This window comes from Staurois parvus, unplaced genomic scaffold, assembly GCF_062004578.1.
Source record: "Staurois parvus isolate SC_StPar_1 unplaced genomic scaffold, SC_StPar_1.0 ptg000187l, whole genome shotgun sequence".
NCBI classification, from domain to species: domain Eukaryota; kingdom Metazoa; phylum Chordata; class Amphibia; order Anura; family Ranidae; genus Staurois; species Staurois parvus.
This window is the reverse complement of record NW_028317983.1, coordinates 4924387-4948177: the sequence shown is the minus strand read 5'-3', so window position 1 is coordinate 4948177 and position 23791 is coordinate 4924387. Positions and strand designations below refer to the sequence as shown.

Genomic DNA, 23791 nt, shown 5'->3' with positions numbered 1-23791 from the left:
GTTAGAAACCACAGGGCCCCATACAGCCATCCTTGCAGCTGCCGGTGAGAAGGAGAGGAGGGAAGCTGGCTCTGTGGGGGCCCAGGCAGCTAGCTGAATCAGATGTGCACAAGGAGGGTGATGGGTGCGGCGGGGGAAATTACTGGGGGGGGCTTGGGGGAGGGGCAATTACTAGAATTAATCCCCTTCATGGCTCTATCTGCAGCAACTGAAAGCCAGTGGGAGGGAGAAAAAAAGAAGACAGCTTTCAGCTGCTGCAAAGAGAGCCATACAGGGGATCGGTTCCAGTAATTGTCCCCCTGCCATGCTGATCACCCTTCTTACCCACATCTGATTCACAGTTGCCTGGGCCCCCCTGCTGTCCTGGTCCCCGCATAGGAGAACTGGTGGTACCCTATTATCCACAGGCCCTTCTCTTGCAAAGTGCAAAGTCTATTTGCCTTTAGTAAATCAACCCCTATATTATTATACAGTATTTATATAGCGCCAAAATGTTTGCTCAGCGCTGTACCAGGGGCGGACTGACCATTTGGAAACTCGGGCACTGCCCGAGGGCCCGGGGTCAGTAGGGGGCCCCATGAGATGCCCCTGGTACCTTTTTCATAGTTTTTTTTTAGTTTGGGCAAGGACACAGGGGCCCCATGATCCCCTATTGCCCGGGGCCCCATGAGTTGTCAGTCCGCCCTTGTGCTGTTCATTATAGTGGGGGACAGTACATGAGACAATACAGTAACAATACAATACACGAGGGGTTCGAGGGCCCTACTCCTTGGAGTTTACAATCTAGGAGGGAGGGGACAGTGGTACAGGAAGAAATGGCTGTGGGGGGTGGATGTGCATTTAACGTATTTTAGGCATTGCATTCTTCCCACTGACCATCACACTACTGTGCCATGAGTTAAGGGGTCCCCCCAGATTGGAAAGTTATTTCAAGTGTTGAAAAGGTTGACAGGCTGCTCTATACTTTGAGATGCTTCAATGCGTCCATTGAGGGAGATTTGTGTATTTGAGAGCTACCTTACCAGAGCCAGTGAGCTTGTTTGAAGATCTCCCTCTCTTTTGAAGCATTGGATTATGCATTGAAATCCCAGTGCCTCTTAAATGCATTATTTCATCTAAAACAAGGCCCTTGGGTCTCAGTCTCGTTGGGGTTGGGGGCTCTACTGAAAGGATTTTGGCTGCAGGTAGAGTTCTTGGTTTTATAGGCCACCTCCGGCAGTGAGCAGGTTAGGACTGCGTCTGCACGGCCACTCGTTGTGACACCAATACAGATAGAGCATTTAGAGGAAGTAAATTCAAAACAGACACAAAGGAAATATTTCTTGATGTGGATGAGCAGGATAGCGGCGTACAGAACCCACTGGGCAAAGTCAAAGAAAGACAGCCTCATCAAAAGCTAATTAGACTGTGACCTCAGGGAAATGTATTATTGAATGAGAGGAGTTTAATGGGTCCTCCGGCCTTTCTTCTCCCTCTATTTATAAATGCTTTATAATTGAGAACTGGGTTGCAGATTAACCTTCTACAGGCTCCAGGAAGATGGCAGGATGGCGCATGTGAAACGGAAAGGTCTTCTGGGTCAGTTCACTGAAGCATGGTGCATGTGCAGTTTTCATTGCAGGAAATTGTTTGTTCATTTTTACTGTTGGAAATGTTTTAATTCACTAAAACTAACATTACATAGAGGTAATGTACCTAGTGCAGGGTCTCCCAACCTTTTTTCACTCAAGGCACCCTTTAAAATTATGGATAATCTCAAGGCACCCTTTGAATTTCTCCACAATCTCAAGGCATCCCAATCTAAAATGTAAAAAACTATTCTACACACATCCAGTACATCCAATGTTAGAGGTGGATTATTCTTCCAAAGCAAATACACCTTTGTACACTGGTACAGACTATTATTCCAGTGTGTCTCTCTCATTTTCTCTCCCTCACTCTGCTAATGTGACCCCAGTGCTGATGGAGAGGGGCAAGGAGGGCCAAACAAGGATGATGTGCATGCATCCGATTTCCTCCTTATTAACTGATGATGTCATTGGCTGTGAGGATGAAGGCAGCTAGAAGGTCATAAAAGTGCACAATGAAAACCTGTGGCTTTGTGTACTAAAATGCAGGCTTGTTCCACCGGCTGACTTGTATACAATTTTTGGACATTTTGCCAAGGCACCCCTGAAGAAGACTGAAGTCACCCTGGTTGAGAAAGGCTGACCTAGTGCACATTGTAGTTACATAGTTAGTCTGACTGTAAAAAGACAAAAGTCCATCCAGTTCAACCATTAAAAAAAAAAGTTATAATCCTATACCCAGAGTTGAGACAGAGGAAAACAAAAAAACCCCAGCAAAGTATGATCCAATTTGCTCCTGCAGGGGAAAAAATTCCTACCTGATCCCCTGAGAGGCAATCGGATATTCCCTGGATCAACTTTACCTATAAATGTTATATGCAGTTATATTCTGTGTATCCAAGAAACAATCCAGGACTTTTTTAAAGCAATCCACTGAGCTAGCTTGAACCAACTCTTGAGGGAGTCTATTGCACATTTTCACAGCTCTCACTGTGAAGAAACCTTTCCATGTTTGAAGATTAAATCTCTTTTCCTCCAGACATAAAGAGTGCCCCTTGTCCTCTGTGATGATCGCAGGGTGAACAACTCTACACCGAGTTCACTATATGAACCACTGATGTATTTATACATGGAGATCATATCCCCCCTTATGTATTATACATGGAGATCATATCCCCCCTTATGTATTATACATGGAGATCATATCCCCCCTTATGTATTATACATGGAGATCATATCCCCCCTTATGTATTATACATGGAGATCATATCCCCCCTTATGTATTATACATGGTGCTCATATCCCCCCTTATGTATTATACATGGAGATCATATCCCCCCTTATGTATTATACATGGAGATCATATCCCCCCTTATGTATTATACATGGAGATCATATCCCCCCTTATGTATTATACATGGTGCTCATATCCCCCCTTATGTATTATACATGGAGATCATATCCCCCCTTATGTATTATACATGGTGATCATATCCCCCCTTAATCTCCTCTTCTCAAGAGAGAATACATTCAGTAAATTAGCAAACTTTGTAGCAATAATTTTTGTGGTATTTTTTGGTGTGTAACTGGTAATTCAATAGAGTTATAGTTATCACAGTTCATTCCCTAAAATATTGCTTGCTTATGACCAGCATTAAAGATTTAAATACACAATGCAACAAATAAAGGGATTTTATTAGGTGCCAAAAACATGATCCTAACAACCACATAAAATGTAACAATTTTATTGTTTGATAACATATAAAACCAAACACCAAGGATATGGTATTATTAAAAGCAACATTTTGTTACACTGGAGATTACTGTGATTTTGTGAATTATTTCAGTAATATCCGCTCACCATGTTTCAGCATAAACTGGCTTCTTCAGAATTCTTAAAAATTAAACAATTTTTTTATATGAAAACATATAAAACCAAACACTAAGAATTATTAAAAGCAACATTTTGTTACACTGGAGATTACTGTGAATTTTTTTGTAAATTATTTCAGCAGCTTCTGCTCAACATGTTTCACCATAAACTGGCTTCTTCAGGAATATTATGAATACTGCAATTGTTGTTATTATCAAACAAACCAAATACTTATATCAGTACAATACACCAAATGTGTTTTTTGATTATATTCATATGGAGAATATACAACATGAAAACTACAAAATGAGTTCCCCATGGAGCTTCATACCAAAGGCAGATCCCACCGTAAGCAGAGCAGTTATTTCATCTGTGGCCATGAGGAAGAGAGAAAACTGCAAGTCATAAAATATATAAATATAAAAATATATTCATATTAAATAGTAAAGGGAAAGTATATCCATAGTATCCAAATCAAGTCACAAATCATTATTACCTCATCTTCCATCTCCTATGATTGGTGACTTGATTTGGATACTATGGATATACTTTACCTTTACTGTTTAACCACTTTCCAACTGCCCTATAGCAGAACTACTGCTACAGGGCGGCAGGGCTGTGCAAAATCACATATATATACGTGATTTCGCATTTCGGGGTAGGGGGCACGCGTGCCGCCTTACCCGCGCTGCCATTGGCGGCTACAGCTGTCAATCACTGTCGGTCCCTGCTGGAGATTCCCTACCGGCACCTGGTGATCACCGAGTATCTCTGACAGGGAAGAGGTCTGTATGTAAACAATACAGATCTCTCCCCTGTCAACTCCAGCATGCTGCTTTGTATTGCTCTGCATAGCACAACAATACAAATCAGCATGCTTACATAGTAAAACACACAGCACATAATGTGAAACACACCCAGCACACAGTTAACCCTTTGATTGCCCCAGATGTTAACCCCTTCCTGCCCAGTGTCATTAGTACAGTGTCAGTGCTTTTTATTAGTACTGATCACTGTATTAGTCATGTCAGGGATGTCAGTGACAGTCAGTTACAGGGGTGGACTGACCATTTGGAAACTCCAGCCACTTTCCACCCGCCCAGGGGCACACTAACTCTTTGGAAACTTGGGCACTGCCTGAGGGCCCGGGGTCAGTAGGGGGCCCATGAAATGCCCCTGGTACCTTTTTCATAGGCTTTTTGAGTTTGGGCAAGGACACAGGGGCCCCATGATCCCCTATTGCCCGGGGGCCCCATGAGTTGTCAGTCCGCCCCTGGCCAGTAATCCCCCCCATGTCAGAATGCCCGCCGTAGTCCCACTATAAGTCGCTGATCGCCACCTTTACTAGTATAAAAAATAAATAAATAAAATTCCAGTATATATATGTCCCATTTGTAGATGTTATAACTTTCACGTAAACCAATTAATTTACACACATTGGGATTTTATTTAGCAAAGACATGTAGCTGAATACATTTTGGCCTAAATTTATGTTTAAATTTGATTTAAATTTTTTTTTACTGGACATATTTAATACAGAGCACCCCCTACTTCCCCTTCTGGGGTTCTCCTCCAGCGCTGTCCACTCCTATGTGTGTGCCCCCATAGCAAGCCGTCTGCTACGGGGCACACATGTTCTGGGAGTTCTGGTAGAGCCAAGCTGCGGTTTCTAAAGCGAGCAAAATCCTCTCTTGTATTAAAAGAGGTATAGACTCCAGAGAGAGAGATATCATTTCCCCCGGTACAAATCATTAGTAATACCTCATCTGGAATATGCAGTTCAGTTTTGGGCACCAATTCACAAAAAGAACATTGGGGAACTGGAGAAAGTACAGAGAAGGGCAACCAAACTGATAAGAGGCATGGAGGAGATCAGCTATGAGGAAAGATGAGAGGAACTGGGAGGATCAGAAGTCAGGATCAAACAACATTTTTTACACAATGCAGAGGATTAACCCCTTAGGTTCCACAGTGAGTATAACAAGCATGCTTTACTGCATATACAGACTGATGGTACTGTTGTGGGTTTAGTAACACTTTCATGGGAAGTGTCCCTTATGTTGGTGCTGCTGGACCTCTTATAGAAATCCTCAAGAGTGCTGTCTATGCCTGCCCTTTCCACCCCCTCCTCCAAAAAGTGCTCTATGACACCACTTGTCTGGAGTTTGCATGTTCTCCTTGTGTCTGTGTGGGTTTCCTCTGGGTACTCCGGTTTCCTCCCACACTCCAAAGACATGCTGGTAGGTGAATTGGCTCCTGTCTAAATTGGCCCTAGTATGTGTATGTATGAATGTGAGTTAGGGACCTTAGATTGTACGCCCCTTGAGGGTTAGGGACTGATGTGAATGTACAATATATATGTAGAGCGCTGCGTAAATTGACGGTGCTATGTAAGTACCTGAAATAAACAAAATAGAGGACAGCTGGATAAATGAAAGGTTCGCCTCCTCCATTTATAAAGCACTTTTCATTCATAGAAGCTGTAGTACATGAATGGAGGAGGAGGCGGAAAAAGTGGGCATAGTCTGCACTTTTGAAGAACACCCTTGATAGATCCAGCAGCTGTATTCATCTCCGCAGCACAGGAAGATCACCAATGGAGGGGTATGTTGGGCAGAAGACAGAACATTTCAACTAAGACAGCCAGCGCCAGTACAAATTACTCTCCCGTATTGCATTAACTGTAATCGTTATTTGGGCTGATTTTTTTTTCTAACCACTGGTGGACCGCCCCATGCATATATACTGCTGTGGGGGGGACTGCTCTGCGCTGGATCACGTACATGTACCTTATGCAGCATTTCCGTTTAGGGGGTGCGCATGTTGCAGCCTGCTGCCCCATCTGTGCTATCATTTGGTACAGCACAAGCCGATCATCAGGTCCCAGCCAATGATTTATGGTCGCGACCTGCTCATCGGCTTAGCGAATCGCAGTACAGAGTCCTGAGTACAATCACAGAGTACAGAGTACCAACAACCAGGGGCGGAGTGACAACTCATGGGGCCCCCGGGCAATAGGGGATCATGGGGCCCCTGTGCCCTTGCCCAAACTCAAAAAAGCCTATGAAAAAGGTACCAGGAGCATCTCATGGGGCCGCCTACTGACCCCTGGCCCTTGGGCAGTGCCCGAGATTCCAAATGGTCAGTCCGCCCCTGCCAACAACACAGAGCTCTGTACACAGAGCCGAGATGTGGCTCTTCTTTTCTTCATGCTTCTCTTAGTAAAAGCAGCACACATTACACTTTTTAGGCACACAGTTAACCCTGCGATTGACTCTAGATGTTAACCCCTTCCCTATCAGTGTCATTAGTACAGTGACAGCATATAGTATTATCACAGTGAAAGTGTATAGTCATTATTATAGTCACTAGAGATATAAGTGTCAGTTCCCACCCAGCAGACCCGGACTGGCCATAGGGCCCACCAGGCATTTGCCCGGTGGGCCGGGGCCGCATGTCCAGGGTCGTCTTTGCCGCAGCCGGGTAGCCATCAGCTTCAGTACGCAAAGGAGGTGTGTTGAGGGTACAAAGGTACATACAGAGGTTGCTGGGAGGCACAGAGGTGTGCGTGTGGCAGGATGAGGATGCAGAGGTGTGCAAGAGTGTAAAAAGATGTGCTGGTGGATATGAAAGAATGCTGGGGGTACAGAGGTGTGCTGGGGGTACAGAGGTGTGCTGGGGGGTGAGGAAGTCTTCTACCACTAAGAAGATGTGCTGAGGGGTACAGAGTTCTGCGGGGTGTACAGGCATGTGTTGGGGGGTACAGAGTTGTGCAGGGTGTACAGGTATGTGTTGGGGGGTACAGAGGTGTGCTGGGGGCTACAGAGGCGTTCTGGGGGTACAGAGGTGTGCTGGGGGGTGCAGAAATCTTCTAGCATGAAGATGTGTTGGGGGGTACAGAGCTTTGTGGGGTGTACAGGGATGTGTTGGGGGGTACAGAGGTGTGCTGAGGGCTACTGAGGTGTGCTGGGGGTGTGGAAGTCTTCTAGCACAGAGTTGTGCAGGGTGTACAGGGATGTGTTGGGGGGTACAGAGGTGTGCTGGGTGTACAGGCATGTGCTGGGGGATACAGATGTATGCTGGAGGCTATGGAGGTGGTCTGGGGTTACAGAGGTGTGCTGGGAGGTGCGGAAGTCTTATAGCACTAAGAAGATGTGCTGGAGGGGGTACAGAGTTGTGCAGGGTGTACAGGGATGTGTTTCGGGGTACAGAGGTGTGCTGGGGACTACAGAGGCGTGGTGGGGGCTATGGAGGTGTGCTGGGGGGTGCAGAAGTCTTCTAGAACTAAGATGTGCTGGGGGGTACAGCGTTGTGCAGGGTGTACAGGGATGTGTTGGGGGGTACAGAGGTGTGCTGGGGGCTATGGAGGCGTGCTGGAGGCTATGGAGGAGTGTTGGGGGTACAGAGGTGTGCTGGGGGCAGCGGATGTCTTCTAGCACTAACAAGATGTGCTGGGGGGTACAGAGTCGTTCAGGGTGTACATGGATGTGTTGGGGGTACAGAAGTGTGCTGGGGGCTACGGAGGCGTGCTGGAGGCTATGGAGGAGTATTGGAGGTACAGAGGTGTGCTGGGGGCAGCGGATGTCTTCTATCACTAACAAGATGTGCTGGGGGGTAGAGTCGTGCAGGGTGTACAGGGATGTGTTGGGTGGTACAGAGGTGTGCTGGGGGCTACAGAGGTGTACTGCGGGGTGCGGAAGTCTTCTAGCACTAAGAAGATGTGCTGGGGGGTACAGAGTTGTGCAGGGTGTACAGGGATGTGTTGGGGGTACAGAGGTGTGCTGGGGGTACGGAGGTGTACTGCGGGGTGCGGAAGTCTTCTAGCACTAAGAAGATGTGCTGGGGGGTGCAGAGTTGTGCGGGGTGTACAGGGATGTGTTGGGGGGTACAGAGATGTGTAGGGAGGTGTGCTCATCATTTGTAATTTATTGATTTTTTTAAAAATGGGCTGCTTAGTCTAAAATGCCCGGGTACATTTTTTGTCCCATTCCGGGCTTGCCACCCAGTGTCAGTTAGTGTCAGATTACCCAACGCACAGTCACAGTCCCTCTAGAAGTCGCTGATCACTGCCATCAGCAGTATAAAAACAGCAAATAAATAAAAATTCCAGTATATATACACTTGTTTGTAGGTGCTATAACTTTCACACAAACCAATCAATATACACCTAATGGGATTTTTACCAAAGACATATAGCAGAATACATTTTGACCTTATAAAGAATTTTTTTTTACATTTTTTATTGAATATGTTTTATAGCAGAGAGTAATAAATATATATTTTAAGATGTTTGGTCTGTTTTTGTTTATGTATTAAAAAGAAAAAATAACCCAGTGGTGATCAAATACCATCAAAAGAAAGCTTTGTGTGAAAAAATGATATAAATGTCGTTTGGGTACAGTGTTGCATGACCGCACAATTGTCAGTTAAAGTAGTGCAGTGCCAAATAGCAAAAAAAACACTCTGGTCACAAAAGGGGTAAAATCTTCCAGAGCAAAGGTGATAAATTTAACTAAAGTTAGATTTTTAATACTTGATTTCACCTTTTCTGTCATCCTTTGTTCCTCCTCAGTGCTTCTGATCTCCTACTGTGTCTCTACAGCCTCGTCATGTCTAAAATGATGGCTGCATGGCATTTCCCAGGGCAGGTTTCCTGATGGTGACAACAGTAGACCAAGAACAAGAACCAAAATGTAATATATTGCAACTTACCAGTCCTTAGAGGTGGTAGCTGCATTACTCTTTTTCCCCATTATTGTAACCTGGTGATCCTACCAGGAAAGCACTTCCTGTGCTAGGGTTACAACACTAACTGTCTTCTGTATCAATGGAGGAGCAACATTATCACCCTAGGCTACTTGCTCCTGATTTGGACTACAGGACTCTTTGATTCCCCTAATTTCCATAACATGGGGGGGGGGGGGTTCCTGTAGTCCACATAGGTGAACTGAGCAGGGCAGATAACTGGCGGGGCTGATACGTGCAGCACAGACAGAGTATATAAGAAGTTATCATCTCATAACAAAATGCTTTCAATGGCATATTTAACAGACCAAAAGAAAGCAAATAAGAGAAGTTCATAGGCCTGCACACAGGGTGTGCTAGGTGTGCCTGAGCACACCCTAATCACCCAGTGTGCATTGCATTAGCATTATCACTTTGTGTGCCAGCGGGAAGATGGGAAAGATCTCTCTATTACCAACTCTGCCATAAGAGAAGCACTTACGTACTTCTCTTTCACTGCCGGCAGAGAAATCAATGTATCGGGGCCATATATACCCACGTGGAAGAAAAATATATTTTAAATATATTTTTAAAATATTCTTCCCAAATACATTGACATATATTTGAAATACTACAATTTTGGCTGTATTCAATATATTTCAATATATCTCCTAGATTGTAAGCTCGAAAGAGCAGGGCCCTCAATCCCCTCATGTTTTGCATTGTATTAGTATTGTTCTGTCACATGTTCTGTCCCCCTTTGTAATGTACAGCGCTGAGCGAACTATTGGCGCTTTATAAATACTGTATAATAATAATATATAAATATATATATATATATATATATATATATATATACACATACATACATACATACACACACACACACACTGTATGTTGAAATGCGTTGATATGTTACAAAAAATATGAAACATATTTTTAAAAGTACATTTTCAAATATATTTTTGAAAATACATTTAATCTACATTTTTGGAATGTAGGAATATATTTTGGAACAAATATATGTAAAAATGACTTTTTTATATGTTTAAAAAAAAATCGGAAGAATATATTTAAAAATATACGATATATTTTAAATATAGCCTTTAGAAAATATATTTATATTAAAATTTTTTAGAATACATGTTAAAATATATTAGCGTAGGTCAATATTGTAAATATATGTCACATATATCATTTTTTCTTCTAAATATATTAGTAATATATTTATCTTTCATGTGGGTATGTAGTCTTGTATTTTAGCTTTGGGGTGCACACCCTTATGCAATAGGCTACGCACACCTAGAAGTTCATTTTTTTGCTATGCATACACTTTAATTGATTGATAGGTTGACTCGAGCAGTTTTCTATAGGCCTGAACATCTGTATTATTGTTTTCTTACATTAGACATCAACATGTATAAATACATCAGTGGTTCATATAGTGAACTCGGTGTAGAGTTATTCACCCTGAGGTCATCACAGAGGACAAGGGGGCGCTCTTTACGTCTGGAGGAAAAGAGATTTAATCTACAAACACAGAAAGGCTTCTTCACAGTAAGAGCTGTCAAATTTGTGGAATAGACTCCCTCAGAGTTGGTTCTGGTCAGCTCAGTGGATTGTTTCAAAAAAGGCCTGGATTCTTTCTTGGGTACACAGAATATAACTGGATACTAATATTTATAGATAAAGTTGATCCAGGGAATATCTGATTGCCTCTTAGGGGACCAGGAAGGAATGTTTTCCCTGCAGGAGTAAATTGTATCATGCTTTGCTGGGTTTTTTGCCTTCCTCTGGATCAACTGTGGGTGTAGGATTATAACTTTTTTTAATGGTTGAACTGGATGGACTTTTTTCAGGCAGACTAACTATGTAACTATGTAGACAGCCTGGCAGGAAATGATGCTATTATCAGACCTTTTTTATAAAGACGCATGCCCCTGAGGTCCGGAGCTCCTTTATTCCCGCAGTAGTAGTGAGCTCAGGTTTCGGAGTCTCCTGTTCAGTGATATGTGACAGGTCCGGTCAGGTTACGGCGAGCTGGATTCTGTTGCGTGACACTGTTTCAGTGTTTGCCTTGTAGCCCACATGATAAAGCTTTCAGCTTTGTGGATGACAAAGATAGCGGCAGTCAGGCAAAACTGATATCGCTGATTAAGGAATCCTTTATCTCCAGCCCGGGCCGGTCTGGGCTCGAAGAGCAGAAAAATAATTGCCTGATACTGGATAGGATTCCGGAGATACTGAACCAGATGATGAAAATTATTCCCCGTTAGAAAAAAGTTCACATTCTCTGCTTATGACCTATTTGTTGAGCATTTTTCATTTTTCTGGTTATATTTATAGCAGAACTGATAAATGTAATACATACTGGATGTGTTACCTCTTCTACCTGCTGTATTTGTAATTATGCTCAGAAATTCTTAAGCTGCTTTTATGATATCATTTAACAGAAATAGCTGCCAGCATTTGTAGCAGGAGTGCTGCTGAACGGTTCTTACGTGGAAAAGCCTACAAACAGAATTTGCAGACTTTGCTCACAAATTTTAAAGTGTTACTAAACCCACAACAGTAAAATCAGTCTGTATATGCAGTAAAGCATGCTTGTTATACTCACTGTGGAACCTAAGGGGTTAATCCTCTGCATTGTGTAAAAAGGCCATTTGATCCTGATTGCTCTGTTCCTCTCCTTGTTTAAGCGACCACCTCTTATCTCCTGATAAGACAAACTGAATCGTAGGTATTTGGCACATGCTTAGTTTGGTGTGTATTGCTAGAGATTTTTTTTTTTGTTGGGAGAGTGCATGTGATCAGCACAGGGCCAATCAACACTGCCCAGACAGAAGACAGGGGTTTTACATCCTTATAGAGAAGAAAGAAAACTCCCCCTACAAGCTTTAGCTAGTGCTCGGCTGAACACTGATAGAAGCCACAAGATTGTTCTAACTTCCGATGAGAAAAGGTTTTTAGCAGTTTATATTATATAACTAAAATAATTGTATTTCCATGTTTGTACTGTGGGAGATCATATATAGTGAATGCAGGGTCCGGGGAGAGCGGATATAGTGAATGCAGGGTCTGGGGAGACCAGATATAGTGAATGCAGGGTCCGGGGAGACCAGATATAGTGAATGCAGGGTCCAGGGAGAGCAGATATAGTGAATGCAGGGTCCGGGGAGAGCAGATATAGTGAATGCAGGGTCCGGGGAGAGCAGATATAGTGAATGCAGGGTCCGGGGAGAGCAGATATAGTGAAAGCAGGGTCCGGGGAGAATGGATATAGTGAATGCAGGGTCCGGGGAGAGCGGATATAGTGAATGCAGGGTCCGGGGAGAGCGGATATAGTGAATGCAGGGTCCGGGGAGAGCGGATACAGTGAATGCAGGGTCCGGGGAGACCGGATATAGCGAATGCAGGGTCCGGGGAGACCGGATATAGTGGAAGCAGGGTCCAGGGAGACCGGATATAGTGAATGCAGGGTCCGGGGAGAGAGGATATAGTGAATGCAGGGTCCGGGGAGAAAGGATATAGTGAATGCAGGGTCTGGGGAGAGCGGATATAGTGAATGCAGGGTCCGGGGAGACCGGATATAGTGGATGCAGGGTCCGGGGAGACCGAATATAGTGGATGCAGGGTCCGGGGAGACCGGATATAGTGAATGCAGGGTCATGGGTTTAGTAACACTTTAACAATAGTGTTAGGCCGGCCGTACATGGGTCAAATTTCGAAATAATTTTCTTTCCCTAATTTTTTCTATACTTTTCGTTCAAACTTCGCACCATTAGTGGGCCACAGCAATGGCAGATTTTCGAGCAAACATCGAATTTGAGTAATCATGCATGTCGGAAATTTTCTGAAAAACTAATGAATTTCTAATCAATAATGGGAGAATCATGCGAGAAATGTAATAAAAAAAGCATAAAATAAAAATGAGCATGTGCTGTGATCTGGAAAGAAAAGAAAATTCTTGGCCACAAATATTCTTTTCTGTAGCAACATGAGGAGAAATTTAAGGCTTGGTTGGTCAAATTTCGAAATCAATGGTGGCACCATCGGGTTACCAAACACACAAAATGTCTGATTTTCTAAAGAAAATTTGTTCAGAATTCGACCCATGTATGGCCTGCATTAAAATGTATTTTGGTTAGTGCTTATGGGTAAATTAAAAGGGAGCTATACTCACATTCTATCCGGCACCACAACGTCCCAGAGCTCCCTGTAGGCTGTTGTCATGAATGGTTGGATTGGCTTTTGGGTACCGATTCTCAGCCATTTCACTTCTGTGCATGCATGGGATTTCATTCATTTTCCAAAGAGCTGGGATGCAGGCTTTTGCTGCATTGAGGAGATGTTTCAGTAATGTAACCTAAACATTTTTTTACCTTAACGCAGGGAATGCATTAAGGTAAAAAAATGTTTAAGCCTTAGAATCACTTTAAAGGCTAAATCTACCTTCTCCAGCATGCTACGCCACTACAGGGGCGGACTGACAACTCATGGGGCCCCCGGGCAATAGGGGATCATGGGGCCCCTGTGTCCTTGCCCAAACTCAAAAAAGCCTATGAAAAAGGTACCAGGGGCATCTCATGGGGCCCCCTACTGACATTGGGCCCTCGGGCAGTGCCCGGGTTTCCAAATAGTCAGTCCGCCCCTGCGCCACTATTTAGGGTTTAACATGTAAAATGGTGCAAACTCAACCAAAACCACCCCAAACTGACCCTGTGACAGCGTGCAGGGTTCTTATTCGAATTTTGGTTGATTCACAGAAATTTCAAGCCATGGTTGGCCATCTCAACACCAACCGGCTTGACAAAGTCCGAGTGAGAAATCAAAGGCCAAATAGTGATTGCAGCCAATCAGCTGCAATTACTGTTTAGGTATTCTGACAGTTGCGTGTGCCAGCCACCAGAATACGATAGTCAGCAGCAAGAAATGTATCAATCCATGCTGTCTATGAATTTCAATCTCTCAGCCCAGCTGGGTGTACATGTATGGCCAGCTTCACGCTCCGTCACTCCTATAACAACTTGTGTTAATTTTTCTTTATCAGTTCCCCTTAGGCTTACCATCTGGCTGGTATTTTATTCTAAAAACAAGATTTGTTGCCAATGATATTACATACTTACATAGTTAGTCTGGCTGAAAAAAAGACAAAAGTCCATCCAGTTCAACAATATAAAGAAAAAAGTTATAATCCTATACCCACAGTTATTATTATTATACAGGATTTATATAGCGCCAACAGTTTGCTCAGCACTTTACAATATAATGGGAGACAATACAGCAACAATACAGTTCAATGCAAAAGGGATAGGAGGGCCCTGCTCCTTGGAGCTTACAATGTAGGAGATCCAGAGGAAGGCAAAAATCCCCCAGCAAATTTAAGATACCAAAAAGCTGGTGTTTTTTTCCAAAAAAGTGGCAACCTTAGTTCCCTCTGTCCTTTAAAAAAATTACCATGAAAAACAAAGGACAGCTCCAAATAATTCTTACCCAACCAAGAGTAATTGATATTTAACATCTGTGGAATCCACACTATGCTTTAAGAGCCTCAGGAGCAATGAGAAGTACTGTTGACTCACTTATTTCATTAAAGAACTGGGGGCCGAGCTACATTCTCGATCAATAGTCTCAAAGCATGCAGCACAAACAGAGGAGCCACAAATCAAAAAATACAGAGGCTGGGTGGTTGGGTCACAGTGATGGAATCAGAAGAGACAGACTAAAGGAAGAGTAATGAACAGCCTAATAGGCAAATTGATAAACTGTGTCAATGTGATTCGGACTGGCACACAAAGTCAAATGAGGAGACAATGAAGTGAAATAAGACTCCAGGAGGAAATTTTCACTTAGAACGGATAAATTGCAGAATTATGTACGAGACATTTGCACTCAGTAATGAAACACCACAGTCAAAACTTAACTTTTTTTTTTTTACTGATACATACAAAAGGAACAACCAGCGTTAGTAAAGATCACAAGGCCACATATGAAAGCATAGATATGACTTCTTTCTGCAGTACTCAGCACCTTACACTGGATGCCAGCAGTCTATATTACACCATTCATGTTAGCGTTTATCACCATTGATGGCAAGCAGCCTATGCTGCACCATTATTTATAGCCTTTATCACTATTGATGACCAGCAGCCTATATTGCATACTTAGTAATTGCTATTTAGCTATTTTACACTGGAAGTTAGTGACAAAAGCCCTCTTTTACATTGTCACCCAGTAGGAAATGCCGCCTTTAAACTGGCAGTCATCAAAACCAATGGCCACTACTCCATCCTCATATTCTTAGACCTTTGATACAGTCGACCAACTGCTCCTCCTCTATAAACTCCAACCCTTTGGCCTCTGTGGCTCTGCTTTTTCTTGGTTCTTCTACTTACTCCATTGCACCTTCACTGTCAGCTACAGCTCTATCTCCTTCTCTTCCTCTTTCTGTTGGGGTACCCCAAGGCTCTGTCCTTGGGCCTCTTCTATTCTCTCTCTACACCTATTCCCTGGGTCAGTTGACAGCCTTCCATGGCTTCTAATACCACTTCTTATGACACCCAGATCCTATCAATCTACTCCTCAACTAACTCCCTTAAGCAACTTATTTTTATGGATGTCACATCACTTCCTCTACACTTCCACTAAAACTAAGCTTGTGATATTTCCTCCTCCCGGTCCCTTCTTTACTTTATTACTGAGATGCATGCCAGGGTGCTAGGTGTAATCCTGGGGCCCCACATCTAATCACTGGCTAAATCTTGCCACCTAAACCTCTGAAACATTTCCATAATTTGCCCCTCCTTAAAGCAAGGGCAGCTCAGTTTACATTCTTGGTTGATTGACTTCCTACATATTCTAGAATAACTGAATGCCTGTGAATGCACAGGAATGACGTCATCCTGTGACAGCTAATGAAGACAGCCGCAGCTAGGCACCCAGAAAAAGGAAGTCAAGCTAAGTAACAGGACTTTAGTTTCACTTCAACTAACTGATACAACAAAACAACTAATTCACTCCCTGTTGGTGCTACATAAATCCTATATTATTATTATATAGGATTTATATAGCGCCAACAGTGTGCTCAGCGCTTTACAATAGAACAGGAGACAATACAGCAACAATACAGTTCAATACAAGAGGGAAAGGAGGGCCCTGCTCCTTGGAGCTTACATATCATAATAATAATTGGGTAATTTCCCTTTTAAAGTCGTCAGTCAGCAGGAAATGCCCCCATTTAATGTTGGAGAACAGTAAAAAAAATGCCTTCCCTTACATTGGTGATTTTCAAGAAACTTTACCCTTTTTGCTGTTGGGCAGAATAATGCCCTCTTTTAGACTGGTGGCCAGCAGGTAATCCCCCTTTTTATGCTCATGTCCAGTAGGAAATTCCACTTTTTACATTAGTGCTCAACAGAAAATGCCCTCTTTTACACTGCCAACCACCGAGTCTACCAGTCTATGTAACTGTGAATTTACAATGGTGACCCAGGATCAGGGAAGCTAAGAAACTAAAATCATATACAGAGGAAATCTTAAAGTACATCTGTACCAAGTCTACAGACATTGCCATGTTTATGTATTCTTAACAAGCACTAAAAGAGCTCATAAAACATGTTGGATGGTTGCTATTCTCTTCACATTCACTTCTAAGGGGTCTGACACTCACACATGGAACACAGGAACAGTCACAGGGGACTCTCAACTCTAAGACAAGCCACAGCAGAGAGATTGGTCTCCCTCAGTACCCCCAGTTCACCAGACATAAGGACTTTAAGTCCCAAATCAACCCGGGGATGAACCAGTGAAAGTACGATCCATCGCCCACAATACACCTCCGTGGACACAGGTCATGCTAACAGGTAGCAGACACACAGTCCTTTCTATCTTATTACAAGCCCTGTGCCCTCTTCACAGGATCTATCTGATCCAGAAATACAGAGCAAAGAAAACAGTGTCCACAAAGAATTTATGCTAAAATAAAGTCTTTACTATAATGACTATACAAACTATTAAACAGGCCATCATTCTCTTCAGTAACAAAAAACAGCAGAATAATGCTTTTTTCATCCACTTCGACTCCAAGAACATATCTGGCCACACCAGTGTTTATTCTCTCCACAAGAAGGGTACAGGTTCTGGGGGGAACCACAGCAACTGGCTGTGCTCCTCTGGGCAGGAAGAGATCCCATTAGGTACTCACATAATGAGATTAGCTGTTTACCACTGTTCTGTTAGTCAATCCTGCTCAGGTGCTCACACACTGTAGTTCGTAGCAGACATTTTATTAGGTGCTCCTAGCCGCCATTATACATGTGTATATCCTAAGAACTACAACCAAAGAGAGGCAATGACACAGCTGTACCAGTATCTAAGTAGTGAGACCCCTAGAGGCCATACACAGCATATAACATATTGTTACATTCTTTCTCTTTTAAATAAAAGAACAATGAAATATAACAAACACAAAATGGTGAAGTAGAACATAGCTATAAATTGAATATAATCCATGAGGTGAGCCGGCTTTCTGATTGTTCTGCCAGCTCGCGTAACATATGAGGTTTCTTCACAGAAATCTTGGTGTTCTTCTGATTCTGGCAGTCTATTTTCTGGGACTGTCTCTCTCTGCCTAGAGACCTCCCTATGCTCCTCAGCAGTCCCTGTTTCTTTGTTGCTGGTATTCATAGTCTCATCGCTTTGAGTGTCCATATACTGTTCCCAGGGCCCTGTATCATCTCCTTCTTGTGTTTTTCTCAGATGTCTCTGATTTCTCCTCCATCTTCTTCCTTCCTCTGTTATAATTTCATAGGACCGTGGTTCCAATTTCTGTACAACCTTCGCTTTTTTCCAGTGTTTGTCATATTTGCCTATTGGCTGAATCCGTACATTTTCATTGCTCTGGAGAACAGGTAGATCTTTTGCAGATTTATTATATGAGGGGTCAAGGTCATGATCTAGTCGTGGCCGAGATTTGGCTGGGCTGCTGGATGTAGGGGACAGTGGGGGTGATAACTCACCAGGGTCCCCTGGGTACAGTGACTGTCTCAGCCTGGGATCCGTCTGCTGGTCCCTGTAGTCCTCCTCATGGCTGCCTCTGTCTCCCTGCATGCTGCCGTTGTGACTGTTGCGGGCGCCATCTTGGATTCCCGGCCCGACGGCCGGGAAGAAATCAGTGAGTTTCCCCGGTTGCCCCGGGGTTTTCCTCCTGCGGGGCATGGTCACCGAGGTGCGGGTGCCTGTCGGTGAGAGCTGGGAGCCGCTTGTTGTCCCCAGAGCCGGTGTGAGCCGCTTAATGCTGGCGGGTGGACGGAGCTGTCAGCAAAGCACGTCAATCCGGGTGCCGGCCGCACATGCGCCCCTCTGCAGATTTATTATAATAGAAAGCTTGCCTATCTTGATTCTTCATTAGTTTGGCTTTAACATTGCCCACAAGCTTTGGATTTAGTAGTTGACCTGCAGTTGGTAAGAGAGTCCTTGTATGTCTACTCATAAGCCGCTGTGCTGGACTGGTGTCTAGGCCTTGTGTGGGTGTGTTTCTGTGGTCCAGTATAGACAGGTATATCTCTGTACCGGCCTGTTTTGCCTTTTGCATGAGTCTTTTGGCTGTTTTTACTGCTGACTCCGCTTTACCATTACTCTGTGGATATCCAGGAGATGATGTCTGGTACTCAAATTCCCACCTCTCCCTGAATTTTTTGAATTCTTCCGATGTAAATTGAGCAGCGTTGTCAGAGAACACAATATCCGGAATGCCATATCTGGCAAAATGGGCCTTTATTTTTTTAATTACTGTTTTGGCCCTTGTGTCCTGTAAGTAGTCTATCTTCCAGAAGTTGGAAAAATAGTCCACAGTTACCAGATATTCCTTGTCGTTCCACGTGAACAGATCTGTTCCTACTTTTGACCATGGTCTGTTTGGAATTGGATGTGGTTGCAATGGCTCTTTCGGTTGCTTATCATTGCACGATGCACATATTTCACACTGTGCTATAAAGTTTTTTATGTGGTCATTCATTCCAGGCCAATAAACATATTCTCGTGCACGACGTAGACATCCTTCTACACCTAAGTGAGTCGAGTGCAATCTTTCTATAATGTCTCTTCTAAGGGATTTTGGTATGACAGCCCTTTCTCCTTTAAAGATCATTCCATGCTGCACAGAGAGTTCATCTCTTATGTGAAAAAATGGAGAAACCTCCATTGGAGCATGCTGCTTGTGTTTTGACCATCCCTTCAAGATGACAGTCTTTAGGATCTGTAGAGTTATATCTTCCACTGTGCAGGTCTGTATTTGTTTCACACATATTGATGCTTTCAATGTCTTTTTCCCCAATCAAGTAATAAAACAGCTTTACTTCCCTCTGCTCATCTCTGGGTGCCACTGTCAGGTCCACATACAGAGTAAACTCTTCCTTCCAGTGTCTCCATGTCTGTGAGAGATTGGAAGAAGTGACATCCAGTCTCTGAGGGGGTTTCAGGCCACTCTCCATAGTGCAGTCTGATAGGGACTCTGTACTTACAGTTGCTGATTCTCTGTACAGTTCTAGTGTCACACAATCTGTATTTGTAGACAGAAGACTTGCTATTCAGAGGTCCAGTGCCCAGCTGCCACCATGTTCTGTTAGTTGATCCTGCTCAGGTGCTCACACACTGTAGTTTGTAGCAGACATTTTTATTAGGTGCTCATAGCTGCCATTATACATGTGTATATCCTAAGAACTACAACCAAAGAGAGGCAATAATACAGTTGTACCAGTATCTAAGTAGTAAGACCCCTAGAGGCCATACACAGCATATAACATATTGTTACAACCACCCTGCTAGGTGTCCTGGAGTAGTAATCAGACACATTCATTTCCTGACAACTGCTCCACCCTGACACTTCTTACCTTCCCATTTTTATGTCAGTCTTTCTTCCTCATGGTGTGACAAGAATATAGCTAGCTAAACCAGAGGAAGGCTAGTCCAACTCCAAAAAGGGCCCCACACTCCCCCGCTGTACTTCTTAGCTTACCCCCATCTACTCTCCTGCTAAAAATGCACTGAAGTCATGTAGCACTGATATATAAACAGCAAAACAATTCAAATAATATTGTACAGTAAGCATAGTAGGTAGCATATTTCAAATGAAAATCCACAACCTGACTGACCTGCAGGGGCGGACTGACCATTGGGGAACTCGGGCACTGCCCGAGGGCCCGGGGTCAGTAGAGGGCCCCATGAGATGTCCCTGGTACCTTTCATAGGCTTTTTTGGGTGTGATTTGAGTGTGGGCGAGGACACAGGGGCCCCATGATCCCCTATTGCCCAGGGGCCCCATGAGTTGTCAGTCCACCCCTGCTGACCTGACTACTATACTCAACAACCTGATAGTATTAACCAGTTAACAATGTACACTCAAACATAGTAATGAGGGTCTGGTAAATACACTAATCTTCCAGTCTCTGGTTTCCTCCTCCGCATCCTCTGCATTTGGGCACAAAAGAAGAACCTTGTTTTTTTAATATGTGCCGCCCATAAACAAAATCTCGGAAAACCAAGTGAAATTCTCTGTAGCGAGGGCTATCCGGTTGGTAGCTCCCCTGCTGTTTAGGAACATCAAATGTAGCACTACCATCGTAAGGGCCACTGGATTTGTTTGGGTCCCGCTATGCTCTACACATCCAGGCAATACACATTTTACACACTTGTGCCTTCAGAGTCAGTAAACAGTCCATGGACTTGGGTTTTTTTGTTTTATTAAGGGGTTATGGGATGCTCAATTTGGTTGAAGGAATAACAGCATGAGCACACTTAGTAAAAAAAAAAGGCAAACAGATGACTGCATCCCAGCCGGAACTTTTACAGTCCTCAGTAAAGTAATCTACTTCTAGGAGCTTTGTGTCCCTGAGTAGATTTCTAGTAATGTGACAATGTTTAGGAGCTCTTGGCCCCCTTGGTGAACAGAATACCAGCCCATCTGGCTACAGTATCTGATCCCATGACAATGGAATAGGAAAGCTATGAACTGTCCCCTGAAGACCTGCCAGAACTTGCATCCAACAGACCTCTCCCTTCTAGGACCTAGGAGTATAGAGGTACTCACACTGTCCTTATCCTGCAGCTGTGGTTAGAACTGCTTTCAGGCCTTCTAGCTGGGCTGGTTCCTCTCTAAGACTTGCACGCTGTCCTTCCCTGATAGATGGCAGGGCAGTTGAGCTCTCTCTTTCAGCTTCCCCTCAGCTTCCAGCCTCAAGCCTGGTAGCAGAACCCATCAGCAGCAGCAATCAATCTTCCACCTGACTCCCCTGCTAGCATGGCTCTCTCATATTTATGGGCTAGTCTACCACACTACCAGGGCCTCTTAGCCTGGGATTGGTCGGACTTTCATGAATATGCAGATTGAGGTCTCCACCCTTCCACCTACTGGCTTCTGGAAGCTTTCATGGACCTCCAGAACAAGGTGGAGACAATAGAGTCCTGACCTGCTCATTCATTCAGCCTGACCTCACACTGAAGCCACAGAAATTCAGGTACACTCACTACCATGAGCCAAAATTACATTTCCCTTACACTAGCACCACATAATGGGCACTACACAAATATTCCCACACAGTCTTTTCAAAGAGAGTCTGTCTTGCACAATCTCAGCCTTTCTTAATCATTTTGGTAACAAAGGAACCCTTGAAATAATTTTCAGGTCATGGGAAACCCCTGCTAAAAATGATTGTATCCACAGTTCATGGTACATTTGCGTGATCAGTAAGTTCTTGAATGCTTAAAATAAAATAAAGAATGTGGTGTTTCTAGAGTATTTGACACTCAAGACAGATATTTTTTTTAACAAAGCCAGCAGTATACCACACATTATATCCAATAATATTCTAGGAATTAAATGAATATGGTATGTTGAAGAGAAAGGCAGACAGTGAAAATTGTAGTGTCCCCCAACATTAGTAGTCAATGTAGAAATGATTCCATTAAGCGGTAGTCAGTGTAAAATGTTTTCTTTGTATTGCTTGTCATTATAGGTGATTAAGTCACCACTGTCCTCTGCTCAAGGAATCCCTAGCAACCTCAAAAGAAACCCTAGGGTTCCACGAAACCTTCACTGAAAAAGGCTGATCTATTTGATCAGAAAATATGGAAATTCCAGGCCATATTCAAATTGTACTTCTAGATAAATATAGTTATGAGAATTTAGTAAGTTGTTGCCTGCCCCTTTGCTGGGGGAATATACAGATCAGGTGCCTTCCAGCCACCCTGCACTTCACTGAGTGTGAGTTCTTTACAGAACCGGGCCCATTGTCCAGTCTACTCAGCAGGCTAGTGGAGCTGAACAGCTCCCCTATTGGAGGATCAGTAGAACACTCCATTGGAACAGCCAGCATAGTCAATAGTTCGTCTGAGATTCCCACAGTATCCCTTTTGGGTTGCAAAAATGACAACTTTACTGTAATCTTCAAACTTTTGCCAACGTTTCAGGATAATTAAATCTCAATTTCACTCACCTCCTCAATGGGACATAGAGAGCAAAAAAAAAAGGGTTTTAACAATTCCCTGCTTTATACAAAATAAAAGAAAATGTTTTTCCTATAGACACACATTAAATGTACTGAATGGAACAGTAAAAATTGCTTTTGCTTTAATGCATTATATTCGCAATGTTTCTTATGTGTCTTATAAATCTATTTAGTGTGCTGTCTCTTTCCTGTTCCTTAATGCAGCTGTCATATTAATAAAGCAATGCAATGATATGAGGCCAGACCTAGATTACGATGGAGTAAATTGTTACACTGTCCCTCCAAGCCATGAGTCCAGTGTAACATTGTCTCCTCTTCGTGGCTATCAAGTATAGGACAAATAGACCCCTTCCATTAAGGCTTCCACACGGCACATTAGTGCTTGCGGAACAAGTTGGGTTACTCCCTGCAGCGATGAACACACTTGTCCGTTCCCATAATATCAGGCTGCACTGTGAAATATCAGAGATTTGGAGTCACCTACCAGAAATCTTTAAAATACGATGGCTGGATTTTCTCTAGATCCTCCACACTTTTCTGCAAGTATTCTTTTTCCTGAAAGACAGTAAATATTAGTCTCACAAAGACGACGACAACAAACAACACGAAATAACAGTTATTTAAAGTCGGTACATCGCAGATGAAGGGAAATAAAGATGATTTTCTTCACAGTCTTAACAAGCAGGAAATAAGCTTTAAAGTATATGTCAAACCAAAAATGTTCTTTTCTATTTTTTGATGAACTGGGGAAGGACTAGAGCTTTTTTACTCTTACCTGGGGAACCCTTCGAGGCTTACAATGGTTTCACCAGGCAATAGGGCCACAGACAGAGATATAATATGTTGGGGCTTCTAGCCTTTACCACCCTATAAAAAAAGTGTAGCACTACCCTCTTAGGGGTCGCTGAGTTTTGGGTCCCCCTTCAGCGCTGCACAGCCAAGCAACACTCATTTTCTTCCACATGTTGCATTCAGAATCAATAAGCAGTCCTTGAGATTGTTTTTTTTGTGATTTTATTAAGGGGTTGATAAATTGGATAGGGTTGAGGGGTGTATGGGATGCCCAAGGGAACTGCACACTAGAGGACAAACTCCTTAGCAACTATGTACAGATATGGACAAAA

The 23791-nt window shown here is 43.3% G+C and overlaps 1 protein-coding gene across 1 annotated transcript in view; it reads right to left on the bottom strand.

Annotated features, from left to right (window-relative positions):
* Window positions 1–23791, bottom strand: part of LOC149462036 (uncharacterized) — a 199697-nt gene that overhangs the window by 85242 nt on the left and 90664 nt on the right. Inside the window, exon 13 of the mRNA XM_089677513.1 lies at window positions 23152–23222. Coding sequence (XP_089533639.1) covers window positions 23152–23222 — 71 coding nt within the window. The remainder of the gene's footprint in view (window positions 1–23151; window positions 23223–23791) is intronic.